Genomic DNA, 13795 nt, shown 5'->3' with positions numbered 1-13795 from the left:
CACCAAGAGGACTCGAAGATGCTGATGCATGAATGCCTTGACGCCGAGATTGTACACCTTGATTCTAAATCCTAAGGGGGTGCAAAACAAAACATAAAAGGACCAAGTTGATATATAAGTAGTAATAAAACAGTTAATCTTTAACGTACTAACCCCCAGGTTTAAAAAACTTGTATAGCATAATAAGTAATAGGTTTTTCCGAAAACCCTAGCATGCCGTAAAACCTTTCATAAAACATATATTGTATATAGGTTGCTTATTAGTAGTAGCATGAGGCATATATATAACTTCATTCGTCCCAAGGCATTACATCTCCCAGCCAAAGCCACAATCAATATCTTCCAACCAAAGCCATCTACAAACGCCTGGCCGAAGCCAATATATAAGTGTCATTCGCTCGTAGGCACCAACCAAACACCCGACCGTAGCCAATATAAATATCTTATGCCCGTAGGCACCAACCAACGTTGAGCCGTAACCAATATAAATATCTTCCGCCCGTAGGCACCAACCAAATGCCCAACCGAAGCCACCTATAAATGCTCGGCCGAAGCCATATATAAGTATCATTCACCTGTAGGCAGTATCATTCGCCTGTAGTCAAATTGTATGAATAACCACTAAGTAAGTACATAAAAACATTAACATAATATTTCTAATATATATATATCTTAATCGGAGTTTAGTAGCTAAAACATCATATCGTAAAACCACGTTCACAAGTATGTATATAGTCATCAATCATATATACTACAAGGAATGTAAAGTCGATAAAGCATGATATTTCATAAAGCGTAAAACCAATTTACTCATAAATGTTTCATAAAATGTAACCAATAAATCATGCTTTTCATGTATGCATTTCTAATAGTAAAATCATGCATTTTAGAAGAGGTCCACTCATAGATACTTCGCCATTAAAGAGCTGTGCAAACTAGAGATGATGGAAACGCCATAAACAATTACACCTAAGCACATAAAGGTACCAATTAATAAAACTCTACCATAACGATTGAATTTCAGGAAACAGACGACATAAATGGATTCAGGACGTCGAATTACCCTAAGAGAGGTCCCAGGCAAAAATCCAAAAAAGTCAACCAAAAGTCAACGTTGATCGATTAACGATCAACGTTGATTGAGAAGTCAATGGTCCAGTCAACAATCAACAAGTTAGATCCAATCAACGGGTCAAGTCAATAGTCATGGGTTGTGGGTCGGGTCGGTTGGGTTTCCAACTAGGTTGGGCTGGGTTCCAAACTGGGTTTTGGGCTGAGTACAATTGGGTTGGGCCTAGTTACACATGGGTTTGTGGGCCAGCTACATTATATAAGGGTTGGGCTGAGGGATGTTGGGTTGGGCTAGGTAATTAGGTTGGGCTGGGTGTTGGGTTAGATTGGGTTTAAGGTAATCGGGTTTGGGCCAGGAAGCTGGGTTGGGGGTGCACGAGTCGAGTTAACTCGATTTTCAGGCCATGGGTCAGTCGGTCTCCACGAAGTAGAATGCTGGAGCTTTGAAGCTCTAGTCAACCCAAAACTCCACAATTACACGTCATACCATAGACCAAAATGAAGCTACAGAGGAGAGGAAATATGTTGTACCTATCATGTGGCCAGAAAACGGCCTACAAGTCTCGGACTCCCTTGCCGGAAACTGGGAAGTTCTTCCCTAAGCCGTTTCTGCATTTAACAAGTATAAACCACTTAAAATCTACCTTAATCAAACCCTAAGCCCAACCCAAAGGAGTCTAAGCACCTTCCTACTACGAGAGTGTGTAGGGAAAACCAGAAACAACGACTCCACCACTGCAAGAGGTCTACAGATTTGGCCTGGGGTTGAGACAACAAGGTTCAGACGGTGGTGCAGGTCTGATGAGGTAGTGTCGTCGTTAACAGTTCGTTGTGTGAGGTGTGGTGAGCTCGAAGAGAGAAAAAAAGATGAGGGAGAGACATAGAGAATAGATAAAGTGAGGGGGAAAGAAAGAGAGTGTCACAATGAGGGGGAGAAAGGACGAACAAGTGGGCTGGGGGACAAACTCAAAGGGTGGCACCCTCTTGGGCACACCAATTAAGGCCATAAAGCAACATCTCAAACAAATATCCCACAACCAAAGTGAAAATTACTAATTTACCCTTTCGATTCGCCAAATTCAGGACGGGTTGTTACAATAAATCCTTGTATTCGCTGTATCAATAAAATCACCAATTCTACAATTTCACAGACATAACCAAAAAAATATTATTACAACTCCAACAAAAGCATATAAAATTTGCCTATCAAGTTGAACCAGGAGAGGCACGAACAAGCGTGCGAAGAAAAAAGAAACATTTTACCGATGATCTTCTAGTCTGCCACTTTTACTTTGTCTAGATTCTAGTGAGTTTATACCTTCAAATCTTACAAACGGAATTAATGTAGAATTAATTGAAAAACAAAACTTGCACAAATCGAAAATAACTTATTTTATCTGAGAGAATCCTAGTATTTTAGGCAAAATAGAACATAAGAGAAAGATTGTGTGAGAGTAATATAAGGTGTGGGTTTATTGATAAATTTTAGTTTTATAGTTAATTTTATCTTGTACTTTATGGTAATTATGCAATAAGGTAAAAAAGAAACTTCACATTTAAAATTTAAGTTGGGTGTAAAAAGAGGTTAGGTGAGTTCATATAAAATTTTCCAAAGTAAAATTTTGATTTTTCGTTAAAAGTAAACAGTACTAAAGTGTTTCGTTAAAATTCTCTTATTTGACACCACATGGATAGTCAGTCCTTCAATAAAGAACGGATATCACGTACAAAGAGGAACGTGATGCTCTTGGGCCTAAAAACGGATTTGGGCTCGTAAGCGATTTTTACTTCACAAAGCCCAAACTTAAGCCTTCGTCCCTGTAGGGTTTAAGCCTGCAGGCTTCTTCGGGTTACTCCCACTCGCGCCATACCAGTCATTCTCTCACTCTTCTCAGAGCTTCAAAGCCATGGACGCTCCAACCTTCTGAAATTCTATGCTCCTCCCACAACCGCCATGCTCAGATAACTTCCTCAAATTCCTAAAATCGCACTCCCGACCCCAGCAAAATGAGATATTTACGATTCATTTCCCCACATTTTTCCCGCATTCAAAAAACCGTAAACCTCCAAAATCCTAATCCCATTTCATCTCTCCAATCGAGACCCCAGATTTTCTCTCATGTAGTGTACAATTACACGACCGCTGCACCGGAGCAAAGGCCGCCGCCGTCCGAGGCAGTATCGGCGATCGCGGACGAGATCTCGGGCCTCACCTTGCTCGAAGTCTCGGACCTAACGGAGGTTCTGAGGGAGAAATTGGGCGTGAAGGAGATGCCGGCGATGGTGATGATGATGCCCGGGATGGGATTCGGCGGCTTGAGAGGATCCGGCAAGGGCGGAGCGGGGGCGGCCAAAAGCGAGGAGAAGGCCGAAAAGTTGGTGTTTGATGTAAAGCTCGATTCTTTCGATGCTGCCGCGAAGATCAAGGTGATTAAGGAGGTGAGGACGTTTACGGATTTGGGGCTGAAGGAGGCCAAGGACTTGGTGGAGAAGGCACCTACGCTGTTGAAGAAGGGGGTTACGAAGGAGGAGGCCGAATCGATTGTTGCCAAGATGAAGGAAGTTGGTGCCAAAGTTTCTATGGAGTGAGGTAATTTCTGCAATTCTGCTCCTGCGTTTTGTGATTTTGAATTTGAATGTGTGGTGTGCATTATAGTTTGGCATTAGGAGCTATAAACCCTTTTTGAGCTTTTCATTTTTTTTCGGGTATCGTTAAACCCAAGAAAGTTTTCGTAGTATGCTGGTTTACAATTCCAGTTGTCGTAGTATGATTAACAAAAATGCGGGAAATGATGAATTTGTCAATGGGGCTTAACAAAGCTGCTTGCTTGATTTTTCACATTAATGAAAGTTATGAAACCTCTCGGCTATTGTTCCTTTGTAAAGGTCACCGAGACTTTAAGGATGCTATATAAGCACTATGAGTTTCAAGTCGTGTCCCGAATCCCGTTTTCATCCAGTCTCTAATTAGTAAATAGATTTCCTTTGTATCTGGGGCTTTATATCATGACTTTGTTGGGGAGCTGGAGAATGTCGTGGAAGAATTAGTAGGAAAGTCTGTGCTTACCTTGGAAAATAATTTGAGTGAGTGATTTGTTAGGTACATCATACATCATTGGAAGTGGCTTATTAAATGATATATCGGCACAAATATGCAAGATCTATATATGTTTTAGTGTAGAATGATATTGGTTGCCCAATTGTAGCACGTCCAAATGTGCATACGGCTACACACGCAGTTTTGCAGCACACACATAAGCACACAATAGTGTCATCTAAGCAGCCAAATTACTTGTCAATGGTTTCAGGAAATGGCTTTTGACAGCACTTGTTATCTTTGCATGTTACCGCACTCTTTTCTGGTTCATTGTGGTTATGCAACTTCAATACCTAACGTGTGCATTTTCTTTTGGTGGCTCTCTAGGAGGAGAGAAGCGTGAAGAAATTCAAGGCTCGGGTAGCAAGGATTGTTAAAATGTAGAGTAGCAAAATAGTGATTCATCACAGTGGAAGTGCAGTTTACCTAGTCTATTAGAAGACTACTGGAGATCTTCATGATGGAAAGCATTCATTTTTTTGAAAGCATTCAATGATAGAGCTGCTTTAGATATCTTTCTTTGAGTTAGAATAATGTATCTGCAGAAGTTTTGTTCGATTTGTTACAATCAGTCCTATTGGCTACTTCATTATGTTTATTTTCCCAACTGTTGTAGACCTAGCATTTTCATAAATGGATTCACAAAGTTGAGTATGATTTTTACGTTGCCAAATTATGTAAACTTCCAGGAACAGTTTAACTTCTTGTATACAACTTGATCGAATTGAAAGAAATGTCATTGACTTTGTAGACCTTCTCATGCAGCAGTTCATGTCTCAACAACTCCGCTTTTATCTTTTTTCCGAGGGGTTTAAAAACTGGCAACATCAGATCGTACTCATTACCAGCTATGTCATACACTCTGGTCATGATGCCTTGTTTAGGATCTTCATATGGTTTCAACGACTGCAAGACATGCCTTTCTGTGTCATAATTCTTCAGCCTTAGTAAGTCTTGCGTCACATCGCCATGTGCCAACTGCTTCTCAAAAGGCTTTCTACGTATTTGAATCGGGTGTTGGATGCTTGGGACTGGTGGGATTGCTGGGGGGACGTAGCTGTCAAGTTCATAATAAGATCGCGGTTCCAGTTTTGGTTTTTTGTGTGCAGCAGCAATGGTTTGTTGGGATTTCAGGGCTTGTGGAGCTGCAGGTTCTTGAAATTGAATCGAATGTTTGAGGCTTGGCCCAGTTGCTGTTGGTGGGAGATCATGAGGGACATTGCTGCTAACTCCATCCAACGATCCATGCGCCCCAGCGATGGCTTCTTGGGTTTGCAGGGCAGCATATGAGCCTGCCGGATTTCTCCTGCAAACACTAACTTTTTGTTTTGTTTTGTTTTGTTTTTTGATAAATTTTCACCAGGAAACCAAAAGGGTTCCACTTTTTCAATGCATTTGTAATTGGGTTGCTTTCAATTTGGGTTTTTTTTTGGTGGTTTGTTTGCTGAAGAATGTTATGAGTGAACTAAAACCATGAAATCATATGGCTGTTGAGAAGATATGTTGATACGATCCTTGCTATCAGTTTTAGGTGTTGCAATAGAAAACCAGTTTTTTCTCCAATTTCGACCGCTTATTTAGTTTTTCTTGGTGCAATGATGTTTAGAACTTTAGAGGAAAATATTACCGCTCGCTGTTTGATTCAAATGGTTTTAGAAGGTAGAGAGTAGTTAACTTTATGGTAACCTATAGGTTATAGCAACATTGTGATTTTGTCAGGTATCTGTGTCTAGTAAAACCAAGATTGCATCTTCAAACTCCTCTTCATCAAACTCGATCGTAATCTAGGCTTTACGGTCTGCTTCGTATCTTACCTTAAATTGATAGTGTCTGTAGTATTCCGTTCTTAGTTCGTTTGGCTCGCTTAGTAAATCATTTCATGCTAGAGGTTACTTATTCTGTTTATTTATATAGCTAGTGCTAAAGATAAACCAGGATAATGTCGTGGAAGAATTGGAAGGAAAATAACTTGAGTTGGTGGTTTGTTGGGCACATCATTGGCAGTGGCCTTTTGCATAACGGACATAAATGAGCTATATTTCTATTTTTGCTTAGAATGATACTGGTTGCGCTGCCGCACCTCATAAAAATGTGGCTCACCTAACCAGTTAACCTTGAAATAGTATCGCCTAAGCGGCGCAATTAAATAGCGGCTAAACAGCTGTTAACCTTGATACTGATACTGTCATCAGCTGTTGTACATCTAGCATTTTTGATAAATGTGTTCACAAAATTGAAATTAATTAGATGAACTTTTCATGTTTCTTCAAACCAAATTCATGTCAACTGAAAGGAACATTTTTACAGAATGAACTTGATCCATGTTTACACCTCAAATTTACAACTGGATCGAACCGAATGAAATTTCATTGACATTTAGACCTTTTCATTTGCAGTCCATATCTCAATTCTGCCTTATTCTTTTTTCTGATGGGTTTTGTAACTGGCAACTTTCTCGAACAGATGACAAAGCAGAGCTTTCCAGTTTGTGCATTCCTGAACGCCCATAGGGTAACAAAATCTCGGTACTTTACCAGGCCATGATGTTTCATGAAGTGTTTCCAACCTAGACGGGTAAGGGCATAACTATAATTGCTAATTTTTGTGGCCTTGAAATTCATCTTGTACATATTACCAGCAATGTCGTATGCTGTGATCCAGATGCCTTGTTTAGGGTCTTCAGATGGTTTCAACAACGGCAAGATATGCGTTTCTACATCACAATCCTTCAGCCTTAAGTCTCGCGTCACATCGTTTTGCATCAACTGCTTCTCAAAAGGCTTGCTGCATATTTGAATCAGGTGTTGGATGCTTGGGACTGGTGGGATATCAGGAGGGACGCAGTTGACAATTTTGTAGTTGAGGTCTTGTTCAGCAGCAATGGATTTTTGGGATTGCTGGGCTTGTGGAATTGCAGGTTCTTGAAGTTGAATTGAGTGCTTGAAGCTTGGAAATGATGGGGCATCATTAAGGACAGAATTCTGATTTTCACAGTAGCAACCTGGTCCTAGTTCTGGAGGCTGTTTGGGAATGCCTTGTGTTGCAATGACTTTTTTGGCTTGCAAGACATGAGAGGCAGCATGTTCTTGAAATTGATTGGAGCCTCGGAGGCTTGGGACTGGTGGCAGGAGATCAGGAGGTACATAATTTCCATAAGACCGACCTAGTCCAAGTTCTTGTTCTTCAGGCATTCCTTGTGCTGCAATGGCTTCTTGGGCTTGCAGGGCAGTGTATGTGGCTGCAGGTTCTTGAAAGCTTGTGAATGGTGAGATATTACAAGAGACAGAGTTGCGAATTCCATAGTATGAACCTATACCTCGTTCTCGTGTCTGTTGGGGCATGCCTTGTCGTGCTGCAATGGCTTCTTGGCCATGTAGGGCAGCAGCAGGTTCTTGAAACTGAGTGGAGTCTAGGAGGCTCAGGACTGCTGGCAGGTGATCAGGAGTTACATAAATTCCATAAAACCAACCTTGTCCAAGTTGTTGTTGTTGTTGTTGTTCAGGCATTCCTTGTGCTGCAATGAATTCTTGGGCTTGCAGGGCTGCATATGAGGCTGCAGGTTCTTGAAAGCTTGTGATTTGTGGGAGATCACAAGAGATAGAGTTGCGAATTCCATAGCGCGTACCTATGCCTTGTTCTCGTGTCAGTTGGGGCATGCCTTGTCATGCTGCTATGGCTTCTTGGCCATGTAGGGCAGCAGCAGGTTCTTGAAACTGAGTGGAGTCTCGGAGGCTCAGGACTGGTGGCAGGTGATCAGGAGGTACATAATTTCCATAAGACCAACCTAGTCCAAGTTCTTGTTGTTGTTGTTCAGGCATTCCTTGTGCTGCAGTGGCTTCTTGGGCTTGCAGGGCAGCATATGAGGTTGCAGGTTCTTGAAAGCTTGTGAATGGTGGGAGATCACAAGAGACAGAGTTGCAAATTCTGTAGTGCAAACCTATGCCTGGTTCTCGTGTCTGTTGGGGCATGCCTTGTCGTGCTGCAATGGCTTCTTGGGCGTGTAGGGCAGCAGCAGGTTCTTGAAACTGAATGGAGTCTCAGAGTCTTGGAACTGGTGGCAGGAGATCAGGAGGTACATAATTTCCATAAGACCAACCTTGTCCAAGTTCTTGTCGTTGTTCAGGCATTCCTTGTGCTGCGATGGCTTCTTGGGCTTGCAGGGCACCGTATGAGGCTTATGTTCGTAACCTTTGTTTTACTTCACTTTTTAAGTCTTTTTTCTCATATCCCAGATGCGTTAAGAACCATAATCAGAGAGGAAGGGTGGGCTGCACTTTATAAAGGTCTTCTTCCCAGTCTTTTTCTGGTATGATATTGTCTATGATCTTATACTATTCTTAATATGACTCTCTTTGTACAGCTTGTATATCTACCCACAGACACCTAACAGTGCATCACTGATTCACTACAAAAAGTACCATGTTCATAGTTGTGATGTCATGCAATGATTGTGGAAAATTATACTTCGGAGCTAATCTTTGTTTTTTGTCAAATACTTTAGTTAATCAATGTAAAACGAAACTGAAAAAACATGCAAAGAATTTGTTATCGAAAATATGGGGGTATCTGACATATCTGATGATTTACAATGCCAAAGGGAGAGATGGAAGTGCTTCTGGCGATTATTGTGTATTTCTAAATTTGATCGCATGTTAAGACATTAAGTACATTATAGTATACACATGTCTCGATCGTGCCAAAAAGTTTTCAGTCTTTCATGCTTCAGAATTTGCAACTTACAGGTCATCTTATTGTTTCAGCAGGTTTCTCATGGTGCTATTCAATTCACACCATACGAAGAACTCCGTAAAATCGTTGTTAACTTCAAGTCTAAAAAAAGCAGAATGCATTCTGGAAGTGCTGATACAGTGCTGGTATATGTCTGTTATTGCAGTTACTGTTTTGTGGAATGGCTCTATTTCCATCTATAATTTCATTCCCATATCATGTATAGTTCCCTATAGAGGTCCAATTCGGAGGTTGGAAAATTTGTTGGTTAGGATTTACCGCTCCAAATGAAGAAATCCCATATTTGTAAAGAATTGTAGGGGAATGTACAAATTTGTGTAAAAGAGAAAAAAATGTGGCTGTTGCTCTTAAGATAATTATGTTTGTTGCATTGTAATATTATGTTTTCGGCTCTTTTGCAAATTAAGCAATCTAGTTACGGAATCTTATGGTCCATTGGTTCTGCACAGAATTAAGTTGACTATGCAGCATTGGGGGGATCATCTAAAGTTGCGGCCATTCTTCTATCATATCCATTCCAGGCATGCATCAATGCATATTATTAGCACTGGTCCAAAATTCTTCTAGATGTTCATTTCCTTGTTAGATTATTACTTGTGCAGCTTTAATGATCTTGTTTTTTCTTCTCTTTTTTTCCAGGTGATACGATCTCGATTGCAGGTTGGAATGTCCATATCTTTTTCCTCTTTACGTGGTCTCAATTTGAGCAAGTTCTCCAGTCTGAAACAGTTTGAGCTTTTATTATCACGATGGGTTCGGGAAGAGATTACCGAAATCCCTTTTTTCATAACTTATGGAGTTGCCCCTTTTGATTCTACTTGTTTTATTCGCTCGTATTCTTATTAATGATTGGAACTTTCTAATGTCTCGTTTGTCAGCAACGACCTAGCAGTGAAGGAATTCCAAGATATATGGATAGCTGCCATGTAGTGAGGGAAACTGCACGGTAAGGATGGAATTTACCCGTGATTGTGCAGATATTGTATGAAAGTAAGAAAGAAAAGAAAAAAAACTAGTTATTGCAGGCATTAAGTTGCTCTTATTCGACAAAACCCCCTTTGGTTTTGTCATGGATGCTAACTTCTCTCTTTTCATATTTTCCTGCTGGGGCTTGTAGGTTTGAGGGCGTTCGAGGTTTCTACAAGGGCATCACACCAAATCTTCTGAAAAATGTTCCTGCTGCCTCAATAACTTTTATTGTATATGAAAACGTACTGAAATTTCTAAAATTGGCTAGAACGAATGAATAAGGCTTCTCTCTTCATCAATTCTTTCTACATCAACATTATTTGAGTGGAAACCTTCGAATAAGGAAATGGGGCTTGCTTACTTTGCCCTATGCTAGAGTCGACTTTTCAAAGTCATTCGAATGATTCCCCAAATTCTAATTATTGAAAAAATGAGATCCATTATACGGCCCAATCCGATATAGAAAAAGGCTCCCTTGCTCCGCCTAAATCTGTATCAATAGCGATGGCAAAATAGCAATGGTAAGATTAACTAGTGTAGGGGTTGTGGCGCCCATTTGGCTTTGTTGGCATGACTTTAGGACTTGATCTGAAATAGTAGCCTGCTGACCAAAATGATGGAAAGCATTTTTGGCAAAGCATGTAAATACCTCTCCATTTTTCTTGACAAAACACTGAATGGTGGGGTCCCATAAAAAACTGGTAACTCCTACAATTTTTTAGAAACCTACCGATATAATTCAACAAAAAGTCGTAGCATCAAATGCTACGTAGTTCCAAAGTTGGATCCGTATAATTTGTAGTAAAATGATTGGGAAGTGGTGACTTGGTTATATGGTTGTTTGTGCTTTCACTGTTCCCTTGTGATTGTATTGGAAATGCGAATTCCGCTTACATCACAATTTTTTTTTTCCTCTGAACTAGTTGAGTTTTTATCGCAAGTAGTTTTTGATGTTTACGAAACTTTTCACTTATCCATCAATATCATTGTCAATGTCAATCTTGTGCTCTGCACATCAATGTTATCCGTGCCGTTTAAATTCGTGAAAAGTTTTACTAATCAGATGACGTAGTAGCACACAAGTAGGGCCTTACAAAAAAGAAATCCAGTTGGTAGCTTCGGTTTTGCATGCCAAGTGTAATTCCCGAAATCCAGAGTTTATCACATGAGGTTATGAACAGATCTTGTACAAGTCTTAAGAAAAACAAAAAGTTATAAAAAATGCAGAAGCTATCATTCAAGCAGAAACACACTTGTACGAAAATTTCACTCATCTGCAGGATGTTGACGGAGGAAGGAAAGTATTTGGCTGGAGACGTCTTGAGGGTTCTCTTGTTGAATGAAATGGTGGCCGCCCACAATAACCACCTCAAGGTCCGGAACAAGGCTCCTGAACTCATCACCTTGCACAAATTCACTTGTTCCACCTGATTTAAACCCGAAATCTTTGTCCCCGACCATGAACTTCACGGGTACCATGATTTTCGATCCTTGCCAGGGCGCAAGAAGCTCCCAAGTTCTGTGTATCATGACCACAAGTATTAGCCAACATAACACATGGACTAAAACATAATGCAGGCAGTTGAGCTGGCTCCATTTTACTAAAGAAAAATACTTTCTTTGCAAATTTGGGCGTAGGCAAGTGTGTTCTCCCTCTGCACCCAATTTTGAATCTCTCTTTCCGTAGTTTAGATAAGTCGAATAAAAAAAATATTCTATAGTTCTCTAGGCTCAACTTGATTATGTTCTAATAGCCTACTGGAATAAAATATGTCTCCTACCATATGATGTTTGTACCTTAAGCATATTTTGAAGAACAATTTAGCTTGGGAATAAATGGGGAAGTTTTTGTACACTTACAGGTCCATTGCGCGGTAGTAGTTCAAAGGACCGGTGAATCCAGACTCCTCAAATTTTTCAGCGAAGACCCGGATATCCTCTTCAGTTAGCCATGGCGGCAATGACGACTGTGTCTCCAGGTAATCGATATACTCCATGTCTGGAGGAGCTATCATTTTATTGGTTACCAGCAGGAACTTCTTCATCACTGTCATATAGTCATACCTCGCGAACGCTCTCTCTGCTCTTCCTGGTTCCTTCTCAGCCAAGAAACGAAAATTAAGTGACTTATGCATACATATATTTGTCAGATAGTGAATTTCGACCGCACGTTCAGGTAAGTACCTGGAATTGAATGACATGGCTTCCATCACCAAAAAATTGTCTTATGGCTTCGGTAGTTTTGGTTGTTGGAGATCTTGGAAAGTATGGAACTGATAGATTAACCAGCCCTATCACTCTATCAGGCCTAAACAAGCTCAAATTCCAACCAACAACTGCTCCCCAATCATGTCCCACCACATATGCCTTCTCAAATCACAGCATAACATAAGATTAAAAATCCTTAAACCCCCCACATACATAATTTAATTTGGGTTCGAGAAAGGAAAATGATTTCTGCACAGCTCTTTTCTCCTTTTTTCCCTCTCTTTATTCTTTTTTCCTTTTTTCTTAATTTTTTATTTGATTTATTCAATCCAAATATCAGAAATATATATGGGAGAAAAGGGTGGTGCGGGAATCACTTCCAGCAGGGAAAAAGCTTCTCACCTTTTGTTGACCAAAATGATCAAGTAGGCCAACGAGGTCTCCAACTATGTGGAAGATGGTGTAGGAGTTGGGGTTGAGAGGAGCGTCAGAGTCACCGTAGCCTCTCAAATCCGGCGCCACCACGTGGTAGCCGTTTTCTGCCAAGTATTTGATCTGGTGGCGCCAGGAATACCAGAGCTCAGGGAAGCCATGAAGCAAGAGAACCAGAGGACCTGTCCCTTTTTCTGCTACATGAAGCCATATTCCATTGGTTTTGATCCTCTGGTGATTCACCTCTATCATGAAATCCATGGTTTAGAGAGAGAGAGAGAGAGATTGTTCAATCAACGGTTTATTCAACAAATGGTTGATTGGTTTGTACATAATTTAAATGTTTATTCGACAAAAGGTTGGCGCGGTTGGTAGATTTGAGGGCAATAGTGTAATAGTCGAAGAAGATAAATTTGAGCTGGTTGGTTTAGCACTACAAAAAACAATTATTTTGTACTTTATCATCTCTATGATTGCTCTGTTTTTAAGGGTTAATTACACCTTGTACCCTTACTGATGTGTCCACAATATAGGCAGCCTTGAAAATTCTGCAAAAGTCACCAATGTGCTTGCTTCCTCGCACTCGGATTAGAATTACCCTTTTCGTAAACTAGAGAATTCTGAAATGTCACTTTTGGTTTTGTTCAAGAAAAAAAAAATCACTTTTGTATGCTTCGTGAAAATAATGCAAAAACCTTTTATTTCAATTACACTAGTTTTGGTCACAATTCAAAAAGTGCTTTTATGGTCACTTATGTTACAAAAACTTTATAATTCAAATACAAGGGTAATAGTATAATCTTATATCAAATATGTATACAATTAATTGCATTTCAAGTGCATGCGGTCCAATATCCTAGTGATAAACTACAATAATGCATTTATTCATTCTGAAAATTCTTATTACAAAATCTAAACAAAAAAAAATGGATGTTTCTGCTGGCATGTCTGAATGTTTGCATACCCGTGACAAGTCAAGAGCCTGCAAAAATACGATGTGCAGTGAAGTCAAATACAAGATGAAAATTATCCGCTTTGAGTGTACAACTTGCCAACTAACGGGCTAGAGTTGTCAACTGTTAATGTGTGTTTAATCGCTCAAGTGCATCCGGGCGATTTTTCTTAGCATGTTAATTATATTTATCCCTCATATATTCTCCCTAGAATGTAAAACAAATTAATAACACACTCACTATTGAGGATCTGGATTGCATACCAAGTTCATTGTTTGAATGAACTTCTGGTTATATGCATAAGGGATAGAGAATA

The 13795-nt window shown here is 40.1% G+C and overlaps 2 protein-coding genes and 1 pseudogene across 2 annotated transcripts; 2 read left to right on the top strand and 1 right to left on the bottom strand.

Annotated features, from left to right (window-relative positions):
- Positions 1-2940: 2940 nt before the first annotated feature.
- On the top strand, positions 2941-4821 carry LOC137731008 (uncharacterized). The gene is made up of 2 exons (XM_068470047.1): positions 2941-3661; positions 4496-4821. Exon 1 carries the CDS (start codon positions 3079-3081, stop codon positions 3658-3660), a length of 582 nt encoding a protein of 193 aa, XP_068326148.1. The 5' UTR covers positions 2941-3078; the 3' UTR covers position 3661; positions 4496-4821.
- Positions 4822-5137: 316 nt separating this feature from the next.
- LOC137712955 (folate transporter 1, chloroplastic-like) lies at positions 5138-10167 on the top strand (annotated as a pseudogene).
- Positions 10168-10993: 826 nt separating this feature from the next.
- Positions 10994-12843, bottom strand: LOC137730998 (uncharacterized). Its single transcript, XM_068470035.1, has 4 exons — positions 12497-12843; positions 12071-12253; positions 11747-11982; positions 10994-11405 (listed from the first exon to the last, which is right to left on the bottom strand). Exons 1-4 carry the CDS (start codon positions 12785-12787, stop codon positions 11153-11155), a joined length of 963 nt encoding a protein of 320 aa, XP_068326136.1. The 5' UTR covers positions 12788-12843; the 3' UTR covers positions 10994-11152.
- Between the last annotated feature and the right edge of the window lie 952 nt (positions 12844-13795).

Source organism: Pyrus communis, chromosome 1 (assembly GCF_963583255.1).
Source record: "Pyrus communis chromosome 1, drPyrComm1.1, whole genome shotgun sequence".
NCBI lineage: Eukaryota > Viridiplantae > Streptophyta > Magnoliopsida > Rosales > Rosaceae > Pyrus > Pyrus communis.
This window is presented reverse-complemented; position numbering and strand designations above follow the sequence as displayed.